Consider the following 26,699-nt stretch of genomic DNA (forward strand, 5'->3'; position numbering starts at 1 on the left):
AACACAGAATTGAAAATGCTGCCATTGTTTGCTCATAATTTGCCATAATTGAAATAACTTTGTTGAAAGATGTTAATGCTGTCCTTTTTCATAAAATGAGACTGTCAAGCTTTAAAAAGGACATCAAAACTGCTACAACAAAAACTACCATTAAAAAAACAACACATCAAAACTATCATACTATCATCAAGCAGTCTTCTAAAGTCATACAAGAGGTTTGTGTAAGAAACGATATGAAATCTCAATCATTATTCACTGAAAATCTTCCCATCTGTAGCTTGCAAACATCATTTGCACTTCTGCAAATGAATCATGACACATTCGGTAATCATGACATGGGAACATTTGCTGTCACTGATGCCAAACCAGACATGATGTGTCATGCATCTTGAAAAACTTGGGTTGTATAAAAACATAGTCAGTGAATATCATATAAAATGTTGTTTTTATGTTTCTCAGACCTATTGTATGACTTTATATTGTATAGAATATGTAATAACATAAATACGAATAGGTTAATATTATGTAAAGTCACGTGTGCTTACAATAATTTTTTTAACATCTGTATGTGTGTTGTGTGTGTGCTTGTGTGTACACACACAATACAAAATTTAATTGTATTGTAAGCTCTCATAAATAACAATACCCTATTTATATTAAGGAGTGCTTTATGAGCTGAGCTGCTCCCTATAAAATATTGCCAAAGCATTTCAATAAAAAGCAGCTTTAGCATATATTTCCCTCGTGTTACTATAGAGTTAAAACAATAAAATCAAGACATTAAAGTAGCATTTCCGTTTCAAGTTCGTGAGTTTTCTACCGAATCAGTTCCCATGAACACACATGGCTGGTTTTATGAAGAGACACTTTTATTGCAACACCAATTCTTGAGCTGATTCATCCACTCGGAGGAACCGAAGCTCAGATGGGGAACTGACAGCACAGGAGGAGGACCTACACGAACACATCCACTCCTCAAGGAACGCCGATAACATTTTGTGTTGGGAATATAAACAACACCAGGAGTTACATTGTTGCCAGTTGCCGGGAATTATTTGTTACTTTGAAACGCGTCGGTTACTCGCTGTGAAAGTGAATGGATACAAAGTTGTTTTTCTTTTTTTCTTTCCGAGCAAGTTTTTAGCCGCCTGGCTAACCAGCTGAGATATGAAGACTTCGGCTCCACAACAGATTTACAGACTCAGTATTTACTCTTAGTGAGCTTTTATGAGAACTTTTATTTCGATTTATTTCAGTGGAGTCCAACATATGTGTTGTGAAACAGCGAGCAAGTTTGCGTAAGTAAGTTGATATTTCTTCATAACAAAAGATCTGAACTGGCTGACATGATAGAGCTCTGCTGCTTTTATGCATGTATGTATGTATGTATTTCTTTATGTAATTAAGTATGAATTAATTTACTTATTTCAAATGTATTTGTTTTATTTTAACTTATTACATTTTAAATTTGAATTATTTTATCACTTTCTTATTTTAGTCTATATTTGTATTTATTCTATATATCTATATTAAATTTTTCGTACTTGATTTTAGAGCTTTTAATTATAAATGCCCTTTTTAAATGTTTATTCATATTTTATTATAGACGCCTTTTGTTTACATTTAAACTACGCTGAAATTTAGCCTGCAAGTAAACACGCTTATCAAAAATTCATTTATTCATGTTGGATAAAGTCAGATTTTTCAGCTTTTCTCATTTCGCCTTTGGGTGGAAATGTCTGTAGTGTTGACACCATAGCTGAGTTGTTTATTAACATTTACAGCTCAATATGCTAGACAGAATTTGACACAGTGTTTTGTCATATAGTCATGATTAGGTTTAGTTTTGACAGTGAACTTACTCACTTTCCCACCCTCTTGATCTACTCCACCCAGAGACATGTCCCCTCATGCACAAGTACCTGGGGTGGGTGGATCACCTGTTCAGGGTAATATTATAGTTTATTTATGTCTTGATTGTCTACCATTTAAGGGCTGGGGTAATACTAGTGTCTGGTTGATGTTGGCGTTGTAGGGGTGTTTTGTGTATGTCTGCGGTTGCTGATGACTCTTTTGATAACCAAACCCCAAACGCAGAGTTGCATAGGCATACCTGGAAGCAGGTGGCTTGGAGAAAAGAGATAAAGGATTTATACCGCCTTTCTGGTTGTGGGTTAACGTCATGAGAACTTCCTCCTCGTACGCAGTTGGGAAGTTGAAGTCAGGATGATTGGAGTTAGACGGCTTACCGTAGACCCTCGCAAGTTGTAATTAACAGCTTGGTCTGGCCCATCCAAACCTACGCAGCACCATGTGTGAACTTTGCCGTGTCCAATTTCATTCCAGACATCTGAGTCACAAAAAACAAGCTTGGAAATACTACACCAGATTAAATTTGTAGAACCATCGTTATGGACATTCTGCTGATCCGGCCTTCCTGTGAATCAGGAAACACAGGCTAGGCCTTCCTGCACACGCTCGCAGACACAAATGGGTCAGTAGATGCGATGATCAAGGGGGATGGGATCTGGCTCGAATCACGGAGAGATTCCAGCGCATACGTTAGATGTAGGTCATCCAGAACAAAGGCATCATTTTTGGGTCCGGCTGATCAAATGTGGTCGTATTTACCGAATTATGTCGTTCAATCGCAGTGCCAAGAAATTCCAGCATGTCTTCACTCTCAGCGTAATGTGCAACGTGTCCAAAACACTTTGGCCGCAGATGAGGGCTTGAGTTAGAGCTGCCAGATCCGTCCCGTCTACAGTATAGGCACAGGAAAGAGGAATTTCAAGTGGCCTCTTTTTGTTGCATAGACACCAGTGCTTATTAACATGCATGAAATCGTGCATATTTTCCTCATTGATGTGCTGACCGCTCGTTCTTGTGCCACAATGAAGGCCCTTCTATTATGCGCACATGGATGTGGAAATACTTGGAATGCCCGTCCTTTTCGTGCAGTGGCTGAAAGAAGCTTTTGGAGAGGAGTGAAATTGAATTACATTATGCTCAAGTGTGTTAATGCATGGCAGTGCTTGGGACAGCCCAGCTGGAGAGGGTGGGAGTGGGGGTGGTGGGTGTTCCTGGGGATGGAGGCCCCCAGAATGCTTTGTCTTCTCCCATGTTCCTGTGGTTGTCCGTCTCCTCTTTGTTAGGGTTTTTATTTTTGGTTTCACTGCTGACCTTGACAGTGACGATCTTTGGTTTCCTGCATTTATGCAGCATGCAGGGACCATCATCTTTACGTGTGCAAAATGTGCTTGTCAGCTGAACTGTCGGTTGGATGCATGATATTAAAACTGACATTGCATTTTTGGTGATATATATAGTTATATGAACAAAAAAACAGGAATTTGGAATTTTCTACAGAGTATTTGAACAGCAATATTTAGAAGAAATGAATCATGCTAGAATTTTGTTCGGGAGTGCATTTGCATAGACAATATAAATAGAAAAAAATATTCTGAAAAAAAGCTTACTCTGAAGATGTTTTTTGAGTGTGAAATACTTTTAGGGCTGCAAGATTTGGAAAAACATTTGGGTGTCATACTTTACAAAAAAAATTAGCAATTTTTATATATATTTTTAAACTTATTTTTCTCCAACAAATCAACTCAAACCTCTTTCAGTAACCATTTCAGTTTTAAATAAATCTTTGAATCTTTGAAAAAGAAAGGAATCTTTGAAAGTTTAGTCTTCATAACCTACATTCCCACTGTTTTGACCAATTCAGTATAACTAAAAATTGTCATAATTGTAATAATAATAATAAAAAATAATGATTTTATCCTGATTATGAAAATGAGAATATTGTGATAATAAAATAAATAAATAATACCGTAATGTAAAATAAATACCATAAAATAATAAAAACCAAGCAATAAACAATTAAAATTATAATACTTAAATGTATGTCTTCATTTTTTGGTAAACGGTAAACCATAGAGCTCAGAACAGCTTGAGAAGACACTGAAACACTGTTTCATGAACTGCATGTGTGTAAATGCTGTGCTTGAAACCATTGTAATTAAATTACTTGAAGCTATATTGTGATGTTGATTTTGTTTTGATATATAATATATATATATATATATATATATATATTGTGTTGCACTAAGTTGAACCCACTTGTTGAGTTTGCTTTTTTCCTTTGCAGGCTTCAAAGTGAAGGAAGAATGGCAGAGGAACTGACTCCTACAGGAAAAGCGTTCTTTGGTAATCTTTATTAACTTCATTGCACCACAAAGGAAGGGTTTCTTCCTTGATAGGCTCGCTTTTGCAATGCCACACAGTCCTGCGGTGTGACGGCAGCCTCGTCGTCATGCTGGCCCTTGGACTGGACCATGGAAAAAGAGGGGGGAATGTCGTCGCAGAGAAGACTGTGACAACAACGGCAGTGTGGCCGATCACGCGAGAGCCTGGCGTCAACATCAAGCAGAAAATCTCTCAGTGGGAGGGACTCAGCCAGCAGGAGGACGTCCGGAGTGGGAATATTAAGCCCCAGCGGACTCTTGCATCTCGCAGGCTTTCAGGGGACCTCCTTGGAAATGGTCTTGACGGCAATGATGGAGGTCGTAACAAAGCGACTGTATCAAAAGCCAAAAGCCTGGGTTTGGATTTCAGGGAAAACCAGATTACTTTAAGACCGGTTACAGGTGAACTCCAGTCTGATTTCCTAAGAAATCAAATTCATTCAAATAAATTAGTTACATCAACTCCTGTGACTAAGCCTTTAAGCACTGTAACCCAAGTCCAAGTGGCTGAACTGAATGTTAAAAGCAATAATATCAAGACAAACCATTTCACAGATGTCGAAATTACATCCCTACCTCAATGTGTAGATGATCCAGAGGCGTCATTGCCTCCGGGGAACTTTTACACCTCCAGGGGTTTCTGGAAACGACTGGAGGCTGATGACTCTTTCTGGGAGAAGGATTCCACGATGGTGACTAAGGGTCTTGGTGAAATTGGACCTTCTTCTCCTCCACCTAAACCACAGCGCACATTCCAGTACAAGGGTGCGAGCAGTCCGCCCGGCCAGTGGATCCAACCTGAGAACCAGACTCCATCAGTCAGCAAATCGAATCAAGTCCGGAAGCATGACATCATACTAAAGCCACCCAGCTGTCCACCTCCTCCTTGTCCAGTCAACACTATCAACGGGTTTTCCAGAAACAGAAAGAACAGGTGAATACTTTTCCCACAGTGCAGATTACATTACACAGCTAATCCCCCACATAAGAAAAGGAAATGAAGAAGGTTTTAGTACAGCGTCCAACAGTTTCTTGTTCATGAATAGATCTCATCAGATGCTGCATTAAATATATTAAGGTAATCACTTATAATATATACAAAATATTACAACATTTAGAATTGGTTTAGTTATTATAAACAAAGTCTTTCTTTCATTGAGGTTTTTAGAGTTGGTAGCAGGCATGAATGCAACAAAACAATCATATGGCTTACAAGTTCCTACAGGGGGAAGGGAGACAAAAAGAAGATCAAACACACATTTGCCATCAATTATTTCTGTTCTTTCATTGTTGAAGTCTTTAACAGCATTTTTAGATTCATATGATGCCATTTCCACCATTGTACTTGTCCACTCTTTCACTTCTGTTTTGAGTTTCTAATTTTAAAGTAATATTATTTCCACTTTTGGTGTTCGACCCAGTTTGTCGTATTTAGATTTTTCTGCATCATTAGTAATGCCGTGCCATCAAATGAGTCATTAAATAATTGGGTTAATAAAATCGCAGATTCCAAAAGCTAGTACTACAATGTGATCGAACAACTTCCTCATATAATTATATTGTACAAAAAAGCGGGTTGATAACCCTTTATAAATAATGTTTTGTCGACTTTCAGAACCTGTTAAACCTGGTCACAAATGATATATCCTCACGAACAAATAGGTGTTGTCCTGAAACGTTCCCAAACCGACATGCCTTACCTTGATTAACAGCTCAAATCATGTGGATTGTTGAGGAGAGGTATGCTATTCGTTTTCAAAATAATCAGATTTTAAAAATCCCATAGATTTACGTTGAAGGACCTGAGCCAGAATATCATAGAGTAGAGAATATGAAATATGTTCACAAAACTTGCTCCGGTCCACATGTGAACTATGATCGGCACAGTGAGTGTAGTTAAACTCATCACAGTGTTCAGTGCAGAAACCGCTCTCTCATGCGCACACATGTTGTTACTGAGGTGAACTGACAGCGCAGAAGAACAAAATTGCTCCAAATTTTTTTTTTAAATCACCACTTTTCCCTTAATAATAGACATGATGAATGCTATTGTTGATTTCACTGATGTACAACCTGTTTATATGTTAATATCTCAAAAAATGTGTTTTAGGGTTTCATGACACTTTAAAGCAGGGATCCTCAAATCTGGCCCACGAGATCGACTTTCCTGCAGAGTTTAGCTGTAACCCTAATCAAATACACCTGAACATGCTAATCAGTGTCTTCAGGATCATTCGAAAATCACAGACAGGTGAGTTTGATCAGGGTTGGAGCTAAACTCTGCAGTGGATTGGCCCTCCAGGGAAAGATTTGAGGAACCCTGCTTTCAAAGTGACAGTTTAGCCAAAAAAATCACCTAATGTCTTTTTTTTTTTTTTTTTCTGAACATAAGGAAGATATTGTGAAAAGCATTGGACCGCCATTGACTTTCATAGTATGGGAAAAAAACACTAAGGGGCCATTTACACTCTTCCGTTTACATATTTCCATTGCAATGCACTACTTTCCCATTGTTTTTCTATCTAAACATGCACTAGACGGACATGCATGACCGTTGCGCTCATGGCTAGCATCTTTTGCAGTGTATTGCACATGATTGCTACATTTTTAAGACGTTAAAATAATTTCAGCTTTTACATGCAGCACCGCTCATCAATGTCAGTTCCAAAATAGTGGACCAAACTGAAGACCCCAGAGGCGGGGCAAGTGTTGCAAGCTTTTGTTTTAAAAAAAAAAAAAAAACATTCCTAAACTTTGCATCTCACATTTTTGACGCTTTCTGTGTGATCTGCCCCTAAAGCATTCTTGCAATATCTTCTGTATTCCAGAGAAGAAAGGTTTTGAATGACGGTGAATAAATGATGACAGATTTTTTTGGGTGATTTTGTTTAAAAACCACTCATCTACTTGTTGTACTCGTTAGCTGGACATCTTTGTGTCGGAGGACAGCATGGAGAGTTTAGCTGCGAGTGGGTGATAGTTTAGCTGTCTGGCCTCGTCCCCAGCTGTGATGTCAGCTGTTCTTTGGCAGAATCGCAGCCCATTGTCCACATTTGGCCTACTTCTATTTCAATGAAGCTTGCTGAGGTCACTCGAGGGCTTTCTGAACACTCTTATGGTCACGCTGTTGTGTTTACTCCTTCCTCTAATTGTTTTTCATCTTGATTATTTGGAACCCAGTGTCTGTTCCAGTCATAAAGTATCAATTCTATTCTAATCATGTCTATTTTAACTGTTTGATATGAATTCTGGAACATTCATTTTTGGATTAATGGTTGCCCTTTATGAAAAACCCAAAACTTGTTGTTGGATCACAATACAGGGACTGCTCACACTCTTGGTCCCTTTCTCCACAGGAAGTCATTTGAGTTTGAGGATGTGGTACGGCGGACAGCCCAACAGGCCTCTAGAGGGAAGGAGGGCCGCCGATCAGGTCTTTACCACGCCCGGTCTGAAGACAGCATCTATGAGGACATCATCTGTGAGTGATTCTGAAAACGCCAAGACACATGTCATCGATTGGATATTACTGTGAAGCACAGTAGAAAACATGTCTGCACTGACTTTCTTACCGTCCAAAAGTTTGGGTTCAGAAAGATTTTTTTAAAGAAATTAATATTTTTATTTAGGAAGGATACATTAAACTGATCAAAAGTGACAATACAGACTTAGAATGTTACAAAAAGAGCAGAAAATCAGCTTATTCGGATTTCTGAAAGATTGTGTGACACAGAAGACTGGAGTAATGATGCTGAAAATTCAGTTTTGCTATCATAGGAATAAATTATATTTCAAATATATTCAAATAGAAAACATTTGATCAAATAAATGCAGCTTTGGTGAGCATAAGAGACTTCAAATGTATTGAAAAATCTTTTGAATGGCAGTGTAGTTTTTAGTTTTGTTAGTTTTAGTTGTGCATTAATTAACATGCTTACACAGACAGATGTCTTTCTCTGTTTCTGAGATGGCATGTAAGTTTAAAAAAGCTTCCCAAGAGAGCTGCATTAGACCATCTAGCTATTTTTGAAAGCAAAAGGTCATCTTATTTGCCGTCTAGTTGATTTTGAAAACATGTTGTTTGCACGTTCCTATTTGTATTATAGCTAGAGTAGAGAACACTAAAATGTGTTTTTTTGGCATACTTATTAATACGGTAGCTAAAACTTTCAAATTTGCAACTAATCATTTGCAGCGGATATGTCAAAAGAGAACCCATATGAAGACATCAAGCTTTCTCCTATGTGTTTACCTATAAGACGACCACGGAACTACACAGTTCGACAGAGTGAGAGCCCACACATCAAGGTGACTGTCATTTTAAATTCATAGTGATTTTGTCAGATTTCAGTAAGTAGCATATGCACTCGATCAAAGGTTTGGTTTCAGTAAAACTTTTTTTTTTTTTTTTTAAAGAAGTTAATTATTTTATTCAGCAAGGATGTATTGATCAAAAGTGAACTCATAACAAATTTCTTTATGAACTAAAAAACCGGTTCTTTTAAATCTTCTAGTCATCAAAATGCATCATGGTTTCCACAGAAATATCAAGCAGCAGCTGCTTTCAACATTGCTAATAATAAAAAATGTTTGTAATGAGTAATGGCTGCTGAAAATTCAGCTTTGCCATCATAGGAACAAATTAGATTTTTAAATACATTTAAATAGAAATCGGTTGTTTTAAATTGTTATTAGATTCTACCGCTTTATTGCATTTTTTGATCAAATAAATGCAGCCTTGTTGAACATAAGATACTTCTTTCAAAAACTGCATTCTCAGAGCCATTTTTTTTTTTAATTAGAAAAATTAATTTTACATTAAGGCCACTGGCTAATTGTTGAACTAAACTATCTGTTTTCCCACTTCTTCTCTTGTCTGTTACTGTATGCAGCTCTCACCGAAGCACTTCACACTATTACCTAACGGCGACAGGCTGCATAAAATGGGGCGGGACCGCAAAGAATCCATAACGTCACCTACACGTACCTCGACTACAAACACTCCTAAATCATCAGCAGCCAGACCTGCTACTACATACAAGACAATCCGACAACCCCCGGTAAACCCACATGCTTAAATACGTGCCTCACACGTCATTAAACATTGCTCAACATGTGTCTGCCGTCACCTGTTTCTCTGATTGTATGCATATGAACTTTAACCACACTTTTACATGACATAATAAATTCTTTAGTATTTTATAAACTGAGAGAAACAGAAGCTGCACCTAAATGCTGACCATACAGCCCAGCATCTTGAGAAAAAGACCTAATATAACCTACAGGAGTAGATGATACAGAGTTCAAAAATATTCATACAAACTTAACATTAGGGAAAGTTTTTTCACAAAATAAAAATGTATATATCAGCTTTAATGCACTTAGACAAAGTCAAAAGTTACAGTTTTAATGACAAAAATAAGTGTTCAAAATTATGTTCAAAAACTCCATTTAATGTCAGAAATTTACATAAACACAAGTCTTTTTCACAAAATCTGTCATTTTCTGTCACTGTTTGGATGTAGTAAAACACCCGCGGATGTAGCATGAAACATCTGTGTCGTGTTTACATTTTCTTCTGTCATTGGTAATAATTCTAACCGTGAAATGAGGATTAGGCATTAAATCAGGAATAGGCACAAAATGATTCATGCATGTGAAAATCTGCAGAGAATAGTTGTAACCTGGCTTAGAAGAAAATAGGAATCATGTCTTCATGGCAGTTTTTCTGCTGATTAAGGGATAATACAAAACCTTACCTTACAAGTGGTTGTCGAAAGCAAAAAATGCAATGAAATGCATTATATTTTGTAAGAAAGTGTGAATTGCTTGAGCAATACATGCTCTATTTTGTAAGTAAGAAACAAGTATTGGAATTCATTCAGAAAATATGATTCAGGGTAATTATTTTATATACATAAATAATTTTTGATGCATTTGATACATAAACCATTTCTCTAGCCTGTTTTGTCCCAGTCCTCATTAATAAAATAGCAGTGAATATAAGAAGAAAGAGAAACAGACATGAAAAACATAGTCTGAGTAGAAATTTCAGCTCTGATGCTTGAGCAGGAAGAGGGAAGGGGAGGGAGGAAGTGGTGAGAAGATGGATGGATGGTGGCAGGAAACATGAGAGGTTGAGGATTATCATGAAGTGCCTGTGCATCAAACTGGACGCAGCTGCTGACTAATCAGCTATATTCAGCTTTGTCAGTATGATCCATACAGTTATTTTGGAAAAGCTAAAATCAGCAGGCCGAGGCAGCGTAGATGAAGCTCATGGAGAAATGCTGTTTTAATAATGAGAGCGAGCAGAAAGGGGAGGCAAGAACCCGCCTTTTTCAACCCGCCTTCATCACCCATTTTAACATCAAACAGCATGTGGGAAATGTGGAAGTTGTTCAATCAGATGTCAAATTCTTTTGTAGGTTGTGGTGACTGGTTAGCGCAGATGTTCAAAGTGAAACATTTTGGTTTTATTTATATATTCTATTAGTAGGCTATTTATTAATATTCTGAATTGGCTTTTGTTTTTATATTTCCTGATTTCAGTTGAACTTTATTATAACTTTTAGTAATTGTGTTTTGTGATTTTTGTTAGTTTTTTGTAATATTCCTATTAGCTTTTCAGTTTTATTTTTTTTAGTAATTTTAGTACTTCAACTTAAGCATATTTTATATCATATCTTTGCCAAAGCAACATTTCTCATTTAAGAAACTAAATTTTGTTTTTCATCTACAATTTCTATATTATTTAATTTCAGTTATCAAAAACTATTTTTCATAGGCTAGTTAACAATAACAACACTGGTTTGGACATATCTATAACAGCAGCACTCTTTACCAGTCTTATGCACATTTTCAAAGCTTTTTCTCATTTTCATCCCATCAAATGTCTAAACTAATATAAAACTGATAAATAGTTATAAAACAATGTTCTTTATTTCTTAAACTGCTTCTTTTTTTTTGAAGAAGAAGAAGAACCTGCTTGCTGAGTCAGTTTTTTTATGCACAGTATTGCTTGTTTTTAGTTTAAAATAATGCATTTAAAAAGAAAAAAATATATATATTAGAATTGATAATACTAAATGATGTATAATGTGATTTAGAAGGAAGACATAGTGTTGATGAAGCAGTACTTCAGCTTTGTTGAGGGGTACATTAGACCAAAATAGCTGGGACACACTGTGCAAATCAACAATAAATGTTTAAAAATAATCTTTCTTTATGAAAATTGTTGATTGAGGCATATTTTTACTATTCATTTATATTTTTAATCATACTATTAATGATTGAATCTTTTGCTGTCATTTTATGTTTTAGTATGCTTTCCTTCTAACTTCTAATCATCAGCACTTGTATGTCATGTGTGTAACTTACATTAAAAAAGTCCAACTCTGACAGCTTGTAATTGAGCCTAAAACTAGACTGCATGCTGTCATCATGGTACTTCATTTCAAGAGCATCTCGAGACAGTAAAGATTCATGAACCCACATTCAACTCTTTTTTTTCTATCTGCTATGAATCAAAGTCATGACTTTTTCGTTTCTAAGCTCAAATACATGTTTGTATTGTTTAGTGTATTGCATTCTGGAACCTAGCAACCTCATAAAATCACTCTTCCGTGACGCTATTTGAAACTCATGTGGAGGTCAAAGCAGCGCATGATGCTTGCTCTGAGTGGTGCCTAAAAGGCCTTTACTGTCCACACACATGGTGAGCATTATGTGTTTATCGGGGGAAAGCACCACCACGCTGTTTCCGCTCATCAAGGGCAGATGCCACAACAGTGTGCTGTCTCACTGCTCTCGCTGTGTGATGTGGGCAGACGTCTATGCTCTCCATGACTGTGAATCATAATTAGCATGTCACTTCTGCTCCGGCCAGACATACACATATAGACACATGTCGCTGGTCATTATGATGCATCTAGTCTCATGGTTGTAGTTTTGTATATTGTTTACATGTGTTTTTGAATTTAAAACATTTATTTGTTTGGCTTCCATTTTAATTGCATTTTGTAAATGTGTTTTATGTTCACTACAAAAGTTTGGAGTCTGTAAGATTTCTTTATTCAGCAAGGATGCATTAAATTGATTAGAAATGGCAGTAAAGACTTAAGGTCCTTGCACACTGAGTCAGAAATTTTCGAATGCGTTTTTTCGTTTTTCCGTATTCTTCATCCTTTCCTATCAAAATGCTTGTTACGGATGCAAACAATGCAGAGAATCATACCCGATCCGAATTTTTTATGACGGACGAAAGTGTTCAATGACCTTTAGGTTGTTGCCAAAGAACTATTCTTTTGAACATTCTATTCAGCCAAGCATACTGAAATAAAAAATGTATATCATTTTCCACAAAAATATTAAGCACCACAACTGTTTTCAACATTATAATGACAAGAAATGCTTCTTGAGAAGCAAATCAACATATTAGAATGATTTCTGAAGGATCACATGACACTGAAGACTGGAGAAATGAGGCTAAAACTTCAGCATTCCATCAAAGCAATACAGGTGCATCTCAATAAATTAGAATGTCGTGGAAAAGTTCATTTATTTAAGTAATTCAACTCAAACTGTGAAACTCGTGTATTAAATAAATTCAATGCACACAGACTGAAGTAGTTTAAGTCTTTGGTTCTTTTAATTGTGATGATTTAGGCTCAACAAATAAGAATACTTCATAAGACCAATAAAAAAAACATTTTTAGTGAATTGTTGGCCTTCTGGAAAGTATGTTCATTTACTGTACATGTATTCAATACTTGGGGCTCCTTTTGCTTTAATTACTGCCTCAATTCGGCGTGGCATGGAGGTGATCAGTTTGTGGCACTGCTGAGGTGGTATGGAAGCCCAGGTTTCTTTGACAGTGGCCTTAAGCTCATCTGCATTGTTTAGTCTGGTGTCTCTCATCTTCCTCTTGACAATACCCCATAGATTCTCTATGGGGTTCAGGTCTGGTGAGTTTGCTGGCCAATCAAGCACACCAACACCATGGTCATTGAACCAACTTTTGGTACCTTTGGCAGTGTGGGCAGGTGCCAAGTCCTGTTGGAAAATGCAATCTGCATCTCCATAAAGCTTGTCAGCAGTAGGAAGCATGAAGTGCTCTAAAATTTCCTGGTAGATGGCTGCGTTGACTGTGGACTTCAGAAAACACAGTGGACCAACACCAGCAGATGATGTGGCAGACCAAATCATCACTGACTGTGGAAACTTCACACTGGACTTCAAGCAACATGGATTCTGTGCCTTGATTTCCAAATGAAATGCAAAATTTACTTTCATCTGAAAAGAGGACTTTGGACCACTGAGCAACAGTCCAGTTCTTTTTCTCCTTTGCCCAGGTAAGATGCTTCTGACATTGTCTCTGGTTCAGAAGTGGCTTGGTAGCCCTTTTCCTGAAGACGTCTGAGCGTGGTGACTCTTGGATGGACTGACTCCAGCTTCAGTCCACTCCTTGCGAACCTCTCCCAAGTGTTTGAATCAGCTTTGCTTGACTGTATTCTCAAGCTTGCAGTCATCCCTGTTGCTTGTGCACCTTTGCCTACCCAAATTCTTCCTTCCAGTCAACTTTGCATTTAATATGCTTTGATACAGCACTCTGTAAACAGCCACACCTTTCAGTAATGACCTTCTGTGACTTACCCTCTTTGTGGAGGGTGTCAATGTTCATCTTCTGGATCATTGCCAAGTCAGCAGTCTTCCCCATTATTGTGGTTTCAAAGAACAAGAGATACCCAGAATTTATACTGTAGGGATGGTCATTTATTCAAACTCAAATGTAAATATTCTGATATTTTGAGATACTGAATTTTGACTTTAATGAGCTGTAAGCTCTAATCATCAAAATGAAAACAAAAAAAACGTTTGAAATGTTTTACTTTACATGGAATGAATCTAAAATTATATGAAAGTTTCACTTTTTGAAATGTTACAAGAAACAAATTAACTTTTTCATGACATTCTAATTTGAGATGCACCTGTAAATTACATTTTAAAATATTAAAATAGTAAACAGTTATTTTAAACTGTAAAAGTATTTCATGATATTACTGTTTTTACTGATAAAAAATAAACATAAGAAAACATTTAAAAATCTTACTGACCACAAACTTTTGAACATTAGTGTACAAACTAAAGTTGTAATTAACCTGGAATATTTTAGTATACAAAAATGAAATCTTGTTTGTTTCTTATGCAGCTTGTAAACCGGATCCAGGAGATATTTGAAGCCAAAAGAGGAAGGAAACGAGTTTGGGCAACAGCAACCAGAGGTAAGAGGATACATATTTCATATTTACCTGGTTTACCAAGAGAACAAGTCTAATCAGGCAGTAAATGTGGTGGTGTTGTTTTTTTTGGCAGATGAATTAAGTGGAACAGAGAGTGATCCTGAGGAGAGCTCTAAAGGTCAGTGTCTCCTTCAGGCCTCGGCTCAGAGAACTCTTGTTTATTCAAGTTTAACTTGTATATCAAACCAGTTGAGCAGTTTTTCTAAACCCATCGAGGCTGTTTACATTCTTTTCCCATAGATCGCTCCCAGCGAACAGTGTACGTTCAGTCAACTTTAAAGCGACGGCCAGATTACCGTACTTTAGAGAGGGACCTGATCCAACTACAAGAGCAGCAGCTTTTCCAGCAATTTGTAGTGGTGTCACTTAGAAAAGCTTCCCCTGGAAACGCATACATTCCTGAGATCACACAACAGTTCCCTACGAAGGTAAAGAGACCTAATAATTCTAATGACAAATTCTGGAAATAATGTATGGATTATTGGAATTTTGAAAATGAATTTTAATTTTAAATTAATTATAATTATTTTTAAGTTATTATTTTATATATATATATATATATATATATATATATATATATATATATATATATATATATATATATATATATATATATATATATATATATATATATATATATATACACACACACACACACACACAACATTCATATGTTGTAATTAAGATTTATTTTATATAAATGTAATAAAATATATATTTATATATATGACCTATAATGTAACTCAAGATTATTTTATAAATATAATAAAATATAATCAAAATATTTTTATTACATTTACAGTTTAATTTAAAATTAAAATCTTTGTTATAATATACAATTATATATTATATATATTTATATGTTGTAATATTTATTTTATATAAATGTAATGAAATATAAATATTTACATTTTACTTTTAATTTTAAATACATTTTGATTATATAAATAAGAAATCAATATAGAAAAATGTCATTAATATCTATTTGATTATACAAAATATTTTTCTGTCTTTATTTTGTATTTAGTTTGAGAAGTCTTCACGTCTGTCTCGTGAGGCTGAAGACAGATTAAGGGCCATTCCCAAGTTTTGTTTTCCTGACTGTCATGACTGGCGTCCCTCCTCGGACCACAACAGGTAACATGCTAATATTACACAATTTATGTTACTTGGCTGACTAATTCACACTCCTAATATAATCTTTGATTATCGCCCACAGTGAAACATTTTCTTTTGTCCTAACGGGGGAGGACGGGAGTCGCTTATTTGGATACTGCCGCAAAATCCTGGTGAGTTTGTAAACATAATCACACCTGCTCAATTAAAAATGATACTTTGCCCAAACATGCACATTCTGTCACTTTTTCTTCATTGTCATTCCAAACATAAATCATCATGCAGGTTTGAAAAACGTGACGGTGATTTAATAAATGATATGGGAGAGAATATTGGGTGATCTCAGTTATATAAATCTGCACTAACCTTGACCTTTGACATGTGTCTTGCAGCCCAGTGGGAAGGGGAAGAGGCTGCCTGAAGTTCACTGCATCATCAGCAGACTGGGCTGCTTCAATCTCTTCTCAAAGGTCAGGGACATTTCAGAGATCAGATATGAATTTCCTGTTTAATCAGCACTAAACTTTTAAGACAGATGCTGAATTGTAACTATCTGAAATGTTTGAGAGCAGATCTTGGAGGAGGTGGAGAGGAGGAGAGAGATTTCCCCTGCCTTGGTTAATCCTTTCATGCACAGTGTCATGGAAGCTCCTTTTCCCGCTCCTGGACGCACCATCACTGTCAAGAGCTTCCTGCCGGGCTCCGGCAATGAGGCAAGATATTGTTTAACTCAGGAAAGATCATGTTTATTCCTTTAGTTTATACATTTAGTTTGGTATTCTACCTTTTAGTACTACATGTGGGGTTTCTTGAAAAAATCACAGATTCTAGTCTACGTCTTGGAATATATGTACCAAATGAGAATTTTTATTGTATATTGCCATCTGAACAAATAAGTCTGCCACGTTTGTTCTGACCAACTGAGGAAAAAAGCATTACAATAAATCGCGCTACCAATGGTGATTTAATCTAAAGATCGGTTAGCTCATATATCATATATACATCTAACTGTGCAAAGTATTATTATTGTATAGTGTGTATTAACGTGTAGATTTAAGTTTCTGTACAGTCTAATCTAATTGTCATGCCATTCGAATTTCATATTAAGAAATTCTTTTAACCCAAAAAGCTAATTATTCCCTTCGAAGTGGTTTTCTTTAAAATACAAATCTTGTGTAGGAAGGCTGTAATCAGAAGCACATTTAAAACTGGAATATAATTTAAATTATAATTCATTCACATGTGTTTCATAAACACATAATCCTTTCTGGATTACAATCCGCCATCAAAATGATACATTTAATTATTCTAGCTGCTGTGAGAAAAGGCTATAAATGATCCGTCACCTGCAGGATCCTCACATACGATAGCAAACTAGCCGGGACAGCTTCTTTATGTTTCAGACGTGATGTAATGATGCAGTGCCATGCTTGAATTTCCAGCGAAAACCTACCCATACCACTCAAATTAGAAAACATTATTATAAGCTAACCGTTGTGAATCGGGATAAAGTCAGGTGATAGTTTTGAACACTGGCTGGTTATGTACTTGCTCAAATATTGATTTTGGATCATTTTTAACCAAAAAAAAAGTTATGGACTGCATCTTTAAAGATCGTGTCCATATCATCCCAAAACACATGCCACTGGTCAGATGAAAATCAGTTAGTTATAATAATATCAAATAATCTTTTCAAAGAAAGTCTTTCACTTGAACATTAAACAATTTAACAACCAGTGACATGTTAAAATTAACTTCAACCATATATCAAAAAATCATCTTAAATCATGTAAATAAAAACTTTTTCAACATGGTAGGAAAATCATATGCACATTTCGACAGCCTTTTTACTATGAACTTTGACCTTGGAAGTGCTTTTCTACAACTTTCTATATTTTCAAAACTGTTTTTATAACATGATAACGCCTGTGACAAAAAATATTATTAAAAATAAAAGTAATATTATTAATTTTATTTTGCATAATTGTTGTATCTTGTTCTTATGCTTAACCCTGGAAAATAATAATTTAAAATAAATTAATATTTTTAATAAAATGTAATTATGAATAATTAAATGTATTTAATTAAATAATCATTTATTATTTATTATATTGTTTTTTTTTTTTTTTCTTGTTTTAAAAGAAAACGATTTTCCGAATATGTACTGTTTTTTTGGGCCTTGACATTCAAATGATTGAAATGATTGAAAAAAAAAAAAAACTGTACAAAACAAAATAGTCAAACTATTTCCTATTATTTTATATATTGTTGTTATACAATTTTGCCTTTTACATGGAGTTTCTTAACTATTTGAAACCGTTTTAATTACTCAAAGAACATGTTTGTCACTGTCTTCTGAGGATCATCCGTGTCTCTGTTGTATGTGTAGGTTCTGACTCTGTGCAGGCCGGTGGACTCTCGTTTGGAGCACGTGGACTTTGAGAGTTTGCTGCAGTGTCTCAGTGTGACCAGACTCCTGCAGGTCTTCGCTTCTCTGCTGCTGGAGAGGAGGGTGATCTTCATCGCAGACAAACTCGGGTACAGACCACCACCCGTGCTGATACCCAAATGTAGCAATCTGAATGCCAGCCAGAATTAAATTCAAACCTAACTCTGTTTGTCCATGGCCAGTGTCTTATCCCGATGTGCCCATTCTGCCTTGGCGTTGCTGTATCCCTTCACGTGGCAGCACACGTTCGTACCGGTGCTTCCTGCCAGCATGCTGGACATATGCTGCTCTCCCACTCCTTTTGTAATGGGGGCGCTGTCTCCATCCTTGCCTGAGGTGCTGGATATGCCCATTGAGGAGGTCAGTCACTTTGAAGGAGCCTATTTAAGTCCACTTAGAATTTTTTCCACCAAAATTGGTAGCAACTAAGTTTTTAGTAATAATTTCAACCATCTTTCTGACCTGTAGACCTTAGTCAGGGTAGTGCTATATTTAATATTTTACAGGAATTAAATTGAGGCTGTGAGGGATAGAAATACAGTGCGTTCAATGGATTGTACTTTTGTTTAGCAGCTAATGTTCATCTGATGCAACCTCTTTCTGAAAATAACTTTCAACAGACGAACAGATGTTCAACAGATGTTCTAGGACCTGTATACAGTGCGTATCACAGCCTCATTTTCATCTACATAAAATTGAATAAGCTGACTAAGATCCACGGAATAAAGATCTTTGTCTACATTATCTGTTATGATTTAATAAACCCTGAATAGGTATTGGTGGTCATGTGCGAATGTGCTAAAGATTTCTAGAGATTTTCTCAGATTAGTTTGAATAATTTGACTGGGTTATGAACAAGAGTGTTTTATTTCAAAACAATCCAGTTTTATATGATGCACAAAACTTTTCAGTCTTGCCTGTAGAAAGGGAATTTTCTCAAACGCTGTCATGGATACCATATAAGATGCTTCTAATCAACAGAGGAGAGCTCTGAGATTTGATTACGACTAAGGCCGGAGTTTAATTTAATAACCGCCATGCCTTGAATTGTTTCCATTGTTTAATAGCTTGAAATTCTCCATGCCAGCAATAAAATACTATTTGACGGAAGTATAAGGTATTAAATCATATCTATAAGAGGATCCAAGTTTAAGTCTACCAAAAAAGTAGTACTTGTTTTGCATTTGAGGTGCTACACACCCATCTGTGTTGCACGAGTTTTAAAATGTTCTTTATTACAATAAAATAAGAATGGTTCACTAAAAGGTTCTTTGATCAACCAAAAATGAGTCTCTTACTGCAAAATGCTCCATTTGGAGCCTTTATTTTATTAAAGTCTAGCAGATGCTGTAAGTAAGAATTACTTTGTGATCTTTCATTGAAAATAAGATTGCACTTGTTTAAATAACCTGATGAACTTTGGAAAATTATACAACACTGCATTCTGAGGTTCCTATCAGGTCCATCTAGTGACTTTTATGTCACATACCTAGAATATTTTTTCTTATGCTTTCCATTTAGAAAGAGCATGGAAGACACATACATTTGTTACATAAAATGGGTTCTTGCATTCTGTCGTCATTTTGACCTTCCTTTTTTCTTTTTTGTCTTATTCTTTCAGGTTCTTATTGTGGATTTGTGTGCGGACAAGTTTGTTGTTCAGGTGAGTATGCATGTTTTAGTCTCCTAATAATACAAGGTGTGTCTTTTTGAAAGTGCTACAAGTGTGTGTGTGTGTGTGTGTGTGTGTGTGTGTGTGTGTTTGTGTGTGTGTTTGTGAGGGTGTGGTCTGAAACTCAAGTCATGGCCTGAGCAGCTGTACTGTAATATCATTCAAAGATATAAATCTGGTTGTTTAAAGAAGGCCATATTTTTTGGTCATATTTATACTGTCATCCACTTCCAGTTGTTTTCCTTATACACCACCGTTTAAAAGTTCGGGTCAGTAATATCCTCAGTGTTTTGAAAAGAAGTCTCTTATGCTCACCATGGCTGCATTTATTTGATCAAAAATGCAGTAATCATTTGAAATAATTATTTCAATATTTTGTTTTTTATATATTTCTTAAAATTAAATGTATTGCCTAATATGCTCAATAAAAATTTCTTCTTATTATCAATGTTGAAAATAGTTGTGCTGCTTAATATTTTTGTGGAAACCGAGATACAATTTCAGGATTCTTTGATCAATAGAAAGTCCCAAAAAATATTTGAAATAGAAATCTTTTGTAACATATCTTAACTGTCACTTTTGATCAATTTAAATTAGGGCTGACAAATCGATTAATCGTGGTTAATTGCATTCACAATAAAAGTGTGTGAAGTGTGTGTGTTTACGTAATGTGTGTGTACTGTGTATATTTTTATATAAATACACACACAAACATTAATTGTGATTAATCGATTTGACAGCCTGAATTTTTAATGCATCCTTGCCAAATAAATACTCATTTCTAACCTTTGTACAATGGTCTACATCACTAACTGCTGAATATGTAATTGCTTGCAAATCATTTTGTGAAATATAATCATGGGCCCATCTGGTCTTTTTATCAAAATGTCTAGTTTCTTTCCTACATTTGCTCCTATGTTCATCTTTCTCTACTCTCTGTTGTCCCAGCTTGGAGACGAGGACTGTATCTTACCTAGAAAGCTGCAGGCAGCGCTTCAGGAGATACTGGAGAACAGGGAGGAGATCCTAGAACAAAACACAAGAGACAGAAAAGGAGGTTAGAGTCCTCACACGTGCCGTTATTCACAGCCGAACCCACAGCATCTGACAGTTCAGTTTTAAACTGGTTTAACTGAAGGTTTCTTCCATTGTCTTATTGTGTTAGAATGAGCTGTTCTCCTTTTAAAACCCTACTGTCTGTGTATTCATGATGTGATGAGTAACCAACCGTTAAACAAGGCCAGTGAGGTCAGGAACATGCTGACACGTATGATTTCAGGTGTACAGATGTTTCGTTAAGCCGGCCCAACGGCAAATAGTCATTATGCTAGTTATACTAAATATTAAAGGACCAATGGTTTGCCAATGGTTTTTCCTGTGTTGACATTTCCTATTAAAACAGGACGTTTTAGGCCTGTATTTATCAAATAGAATATACTTTTAAGCCCTACTCAGACGGTTTCTCATGTGGATGTCTGTAAAAATAAATTTACATGGCACCTCAGCGATAAAACTCATGGATACGGATGACGATAGTCTGCTGTAAATAAAATGAATTTTAATGAAACAAATTTTATTTACAAATTTATTCTTATTATTGTGTAAAATGTATTAAAAATACTTATTATTATGATTAAATGTGTTCTTATTATTCCAAGCATATTTATAATATATATATATATATATATATATATATATATATATATATATATATATATATATATATATATATATATATAATATATAGTCCTATTTATTATTTTATTATTTAAACGCCTTGTTTAAAAATAGGAAAATAGATGCTCTATAGTTGTATATAATTATACACGGTATAGTTATGTATATAACTGTATATAATACACATTTTAAAATTGTTTTGCATACCTACTGCTGCCTTAATAAAGACCCATTTTGACGGTTTACGTGCTTTTCTCTTTCTGCTCCCACTCGCTGTGGTGTAATATTGTTCTTGCAGATATTCTCAAGCATTTCAGAAATAAATATGCATGCAAATTACAGCAAAGTACAACAGTTACCGTACAGTGTTCGGCAGTGTTCAAAAAGCATTTAAACAGTGAATTTTGAATCAATTTCTTGTAAACTCAGAGATGTGGATTCGGACTGCAATTAAATTACCACACAACCTTGGTGTTTGTCAAAAAACAGTAGGTAATTCGGCTGGGAATTTTTACGTGGGTGCTGAGAGATAAATGCTGACGTTCTGGATTCAGACAGCTTTAAAATCACAGACTACTACTTGTAAATGATGAAAATAACTTGCGTTCTCATGAGAAACAATTACCGTCCGAATAGGGCTTTAGACATTCTCTAGAGAGCATTTGATTGGACAATCATTTGATCTAAAATGCATTCTTAATATTTTTGGTTTGGTTTCCTAGAAGAGAATTAAAAAAAAAAAAAAAGGTTAAAGTAGTTCACCCAAAAATTAAGATTTGCTGAATATTTACTCACCCTCAGGCCATCCAAGATGTAGAAGAGTTTGTTTCTACATGGGAACAGATTTGGAGAAATTTAGCATTACTTCACTTGCTCACCAGTGGATCCTCTGCAGTGAATGGGTGTCGTCAGAATGAGTCCATACGGCTGATAAAAATATATCAATAATCTACAAATAATCCACACACCCAGTCCATCAATTAGTGTCTTGTGAAGTGAAAAGTTACGTGTTTTTAAGAAACAAATCCATCAAGGCTTTTTAAGTTTTTAAGCCTTCACTTCTAGCCAAAATACCAGTCCATAATCCATCCTCCAATGATTCCTCCCGTGGAATGTTCATCACTCTTTTATATTTGTTTATATCTGTTTTGGACTGTTTTTGCTTTAAAACAGTGCTTGTTCTGTGCATGTTTCTCTCCTGATTCAGATGAGATGACTTTTTCAATGTAGAAAACAATATTATGGATAGAGGACTCTTATTTTAACATGAGGGAATGGTAAGATGTTAAAAACGTCTTAATGATGTACTGTACGTGATTACAAAGATGCAGCTTTTCACTTCACAATATGTTAATTGATGGACTGGAGTGGTATGGATTATTGTGATGATTTTATCAGCTGTTCGAACTCTCATTCTGACGGCACCCATTCACTCCATTGGTGAGCGAGTGATGTAATGATAAACTTCCCTAAATCTGTTCCAATGAAGAAACAAACTCATCTACATCTTTTATAGAGTGAGGCATTTTCAGCAAATGTTAATTTTTGTGTGAACTATTCCTTACTCCTCACATTAGCATATAAACCACAAAAATCTTATTTGATGGGCTTTTTAAGCTTCCATGTAGTTTGTTGTTGTTTTTATATATACTATGCAGTATCAATACATCAATGTTTTTTTTTCTTCTCCTAACAGATAAATCAGACCTAAGCACTTTGGTGTCAGAGGCGTTTGTGTGGTTCTTTGTTGAGCTGGTAGGACATTATTCTCTGTACATGAGCGACACGGGACCCGGTGGCACCCGAGAGCTTCAGAGAGACACTTTCAGGAAATCTCATCCGTCTCGAGGAGTACGACAGTTTCTCCAGCTCTTCATGGACACGCAGATGTTTGCTGGTTTCATTCATGACCGAGAGCTCAGAAAAGGAGGTGTTAAAGGTGAGAGAAGAAAAATTCTGGGTTAGAGTTGTTATTTTTAAGGTGAACCATTCCTTTAAGTAATGAGAGGAATGTTTTGTCCTTGTTTAACAGGGCTGTTTGAAATGAGAGCAGCAGAATATTTGGATTCGTATCCTGAACCTGAACCAAGTGGAGTCAACAAATTTCTTAAGGGGCTCGGTAAATCTTTTGCTTCTTTTCCATTTGTCTAAAATAAAAAGATACAAATGCAGAAGCAGCTATTTCCATTGTTTTATCCACAAATGTTTTTGCTTGCAGGAAATAAAATGAAATTCTTGCAGAAGAAATAAAGAACTCTTTCAGACGCCAAGTATGTGCGGCTATTTTCAAAAATGTGTGATGACTCAACCAGCATGTCAGTTCCTCTCCCGTAGCCAATGCTGAAGGGTGGAGATGAGGTCAAGACTGGAATCAGTTTGTTCTGCTCTGAAAGTTCTCCCATCACAAAATGGAAATGAGTTTATAAGCACAAAGAACAAAGAGGACTGAATTAGAACAAAGAGGAAAGGGAGGAGTCTGTGTCATGTTATTGTAATTTTGATAAATAAGGAAAAATCTGACTATGAATGCATAATAACAAGAGTTGGGTTAACGGCCATGTCAGAGGTTTTACATGTGTTTGTTGTCTTTAATGTAATTTTTTATTAAACCAGACAATAAGGTAAGCTTATGTTTTAACCGAAAACCTTTTCCAACTGGAAATTTGTTGTTTAAAAGAAAATATGATGAAGGATGACTTCTATTCCCCTTCAGGAATTAATTTATGATTCTTCATATGCACAGAAATTGCTTTTCCAGTTAAATGTCAAACATTTATTTTTAGCCAAATTTTCTGTTTTGTGTTCTGTCAATGCAAATGTTTCAGTTTTACATTTTGTACAGTTTTGTGTTTAGACAAAGTAGATTTTTTGGTAACATTTGATAAATAAAACAAAAAAACATGTTTCTGATACAATGTTGGACGGGAAGTGGGACTCAAACAGTGTGATCTTGTTGTAGAAATTAAAAGTTTGGATGAATGTTCAGTGATTGAGAATGTACAGGGTGCATGGGTTTAAAATATGAGAAACTTATAATGAAAGTGGATTGTACAGTATTATTAAAAACAGCACTTACAGCAGTAATGTGGATGTGGTGGCTACTTGAAAGAAGCTACATAGCTATAACATAGTTATTTATTTTTTTTTTACATATTTCAAGTGAATTTGTGTTTTTTCATAGTTTGATGACTACTATGATTCCTAAACATGTAAAGTAGTAATAACAGTGAGCCATTGTGCCAAACCTCCCAATGGTAGGCTACTTAACATTGATCAGGCTGAGGCAGGGTTTCCAGGGGCCCATTTCAGAAAGGAGGTTAAATGAAAACTCTTGAGTAGCCTATGTAAACCCTGAAATGAGGGAAAATCTGGGTTTTCCGTTTCAAAATGGGAGGTTTGTCAAACCCGAGAAAGCAGGGTAAGTCAAGCCCGTTTCTGAAAGAGGTAACTTACTCTGTGAACCCAACCTGGTCGGGAGCAGGTTTTCTTCGGTAAACCCGGAGTTTCTTTTGGTCTCCTTCCCCTTTTTATAGTGTGTTAGCGAAGTTTAAATACCTTATTCATTCACGCTGCAAAATTGCAGTATTTTTGTCTTATTTCAAGTTCAAATATCTAAAAATTCTTAATATGCATTTTATAGATGAAAAATTGTCTATATTTACCCTGCTAAAAAAAAAACAATAGAAGCCCAATAGAAACCATCACAGAAATTTCAATGGTTTCCATTAAAATACCATTATAAACCATGAGCTTTTTCCAGTAAAACCATTTCAAAATTCCTTTTTGTAGTGTGTTTTGGGCATTTTTCCAATATGATTTAACATCCCACCAATAGAATCCGTCACATACCAGTAGACACCATTATAGTTTCCATTAAAACCATTAAATCCATTACATTGGGCAGGGTTCTATTGTTTTTTTTTTTTTTCAGCAGGGTAGTCTTGTTTCCTGGGGGATTTTCCTTTTAAGTGCATTTTACGTAAAACAAGTAAAATTGTCCACCATAGGGTAAGAAAAATAATCTTAATGGAAACGGAAACAAGACTATTTTTAATTTCTTACCCCATTGGCAGATCATTTGCAAAATAAGAAAAATGCACTTTAAAGAGTTGCAGAGCACATTATAAGTCCGATGTATGCAGATTTTAAGGAAAGTGTGCATCCCTCTCACACTCATTCTGAGAATTTTTTCCTGGGCACAAATCCGTCAAAGAGGAGTTTCACAGGACTGTAAATCAGTGGTGTAAAAATCGGTTTAAATGAGGCTAATCTGATAAATGACATTCATTTGATAACATCTGGCTGCAACCTCTGAAAGTAAGCCAATAATTAGAGTTTCCTTCAGATTTCCAGTGTGGTTGGATGCATTGATGACACAAATTCCCATCATCGCACCTTCTGAAAATGAATCGGATTAGCCTGCATGGAATTGAAGAATGCCAGATGCAAGGGTAGTAAAGCCTATGCCGTAACCACCACCACAGCTGTTAAATAAACACAAATTATTCACAATGTATTTGGTCATCTTTATTCCCTACAAATACAAAAGCAACAGTTATTATTTTTCCTTTTGGATTTTAAAATTCTTCCAATACTTGACCATCTCCTCTTCAACTTTCAGTGGTGCTGGTGGTGCATGTTCTCCTCCCATTTTGGGAGCCTCTGCCTTCTTGCTGTCTACTGAGTACAAGTCAGTAGTTAATTTCATTACTCTAATTAAGAAATGTAACTGGTTGGATTAGAGAATATTTAATTAGCCTATGTGAAAAGAGTGTTTTAGACTATGTGGAAAAAGCTGCAGCGCATTGAAATAAACACTGAATGATATTTAATGTCAAATGTTTGTAAAGTCATTTTGCCCACACCCATGAACCTTTCATGCTTAAAGATTTACCTTGATTGAATTGTGTTTTTATAGCCTAATTCATTTTTAACTGCTGCCACGTTCTTGTTTCTTGTCTTTTTTTCTTCTTTCTTTCTTTCTTTCTTTTTTTGGCCATGGGATAGGCTACTATTAAAATGAATATTAGTTCAATAATTTATAATTTAAGTTGATTGAACTAACTAATTTCAGCTGTTCTGTAACCAAAAAACTCAAGAGTTTCCCATCTCAGAGTAAGTCAACTCAGAGTTGGTTGAACCTCCTTATTGAAACGGCCGGGCCTTAGGTCTGTGTAACAAAAACAGCCCAAATGCTAATTAAAAATGGGCTATAACAAGCATGTTTACCG

The 26,699-nt window shown here is 35.6% G+C and overlaps 1 protein-coding gene across 2 annotated transcripts; it reads left to right on the forward strand.

Moving 5' to 3' along the window:
• Positions 1–113: 113 nt before the first annotated feature.
• Positions 114–24,576, forward strand: dennd2c (DENN/MADD domain containing 2C). Of its 2 annotated transcripts, none has more exons than XM_058784518.1 (19): positions 114–1,302; positions 4,157–5,187; positions 7,610–7,734; positions 8,449–8,561; positions 9,146–9,313; positions 14,464–14,536; positions 14,628–14,672; positions 14,795–14,982; positions 15,582–15,691; positions 15,774–15,843; positions 16,063–16,140; positions 16,243–16,383; positions 18,060–18,208; positions 18,302–18,479; positions 19,741–19,782; positions 20,740–20,848; positions 23,165–23,407; positions 23,501–23,587; positions 23,687–24,576. In XM_058784518.1, the coding sequence occupies exons 2-19, from the start codon at positions 4,322–4,324 to the stop codon at positions 23,716–23,718; spliced, it is 2,817 nt and encodes a 938-aa protein (XP_058640501.1). In that variant the 5' UTR covers positions 114–1,302; positions 4,157–4,321; the 3' UTR covers positions 23,719–24,576. The 2 variants fall into 2 exon arrangements, with proteins under 2 accessions (XP_058640501.1, XP_058640502.1); XM_058784519.1 differs by having other exon boundaries at positions 114–1,298.
• Positions 24,577–26,699: the final 2,123 nt, after the last annotated feature.

This window comes from Onychostoma macrolepis, chromosome 08, assembly GCF_012432095.1.
Source record: "Onychostoma macrolepis isolate SWU-2019 chromosome 08, ASM1243209v1, whole genome shotgun sequence".
Classification (NCBI taxonomy): domain Eukaryota; kingdom Metazoa; phylum Chordata; class Actinopteri; order Cypriniformes; family Cyprinidae; genus Onychostoma; species Onychostoma macrolepis.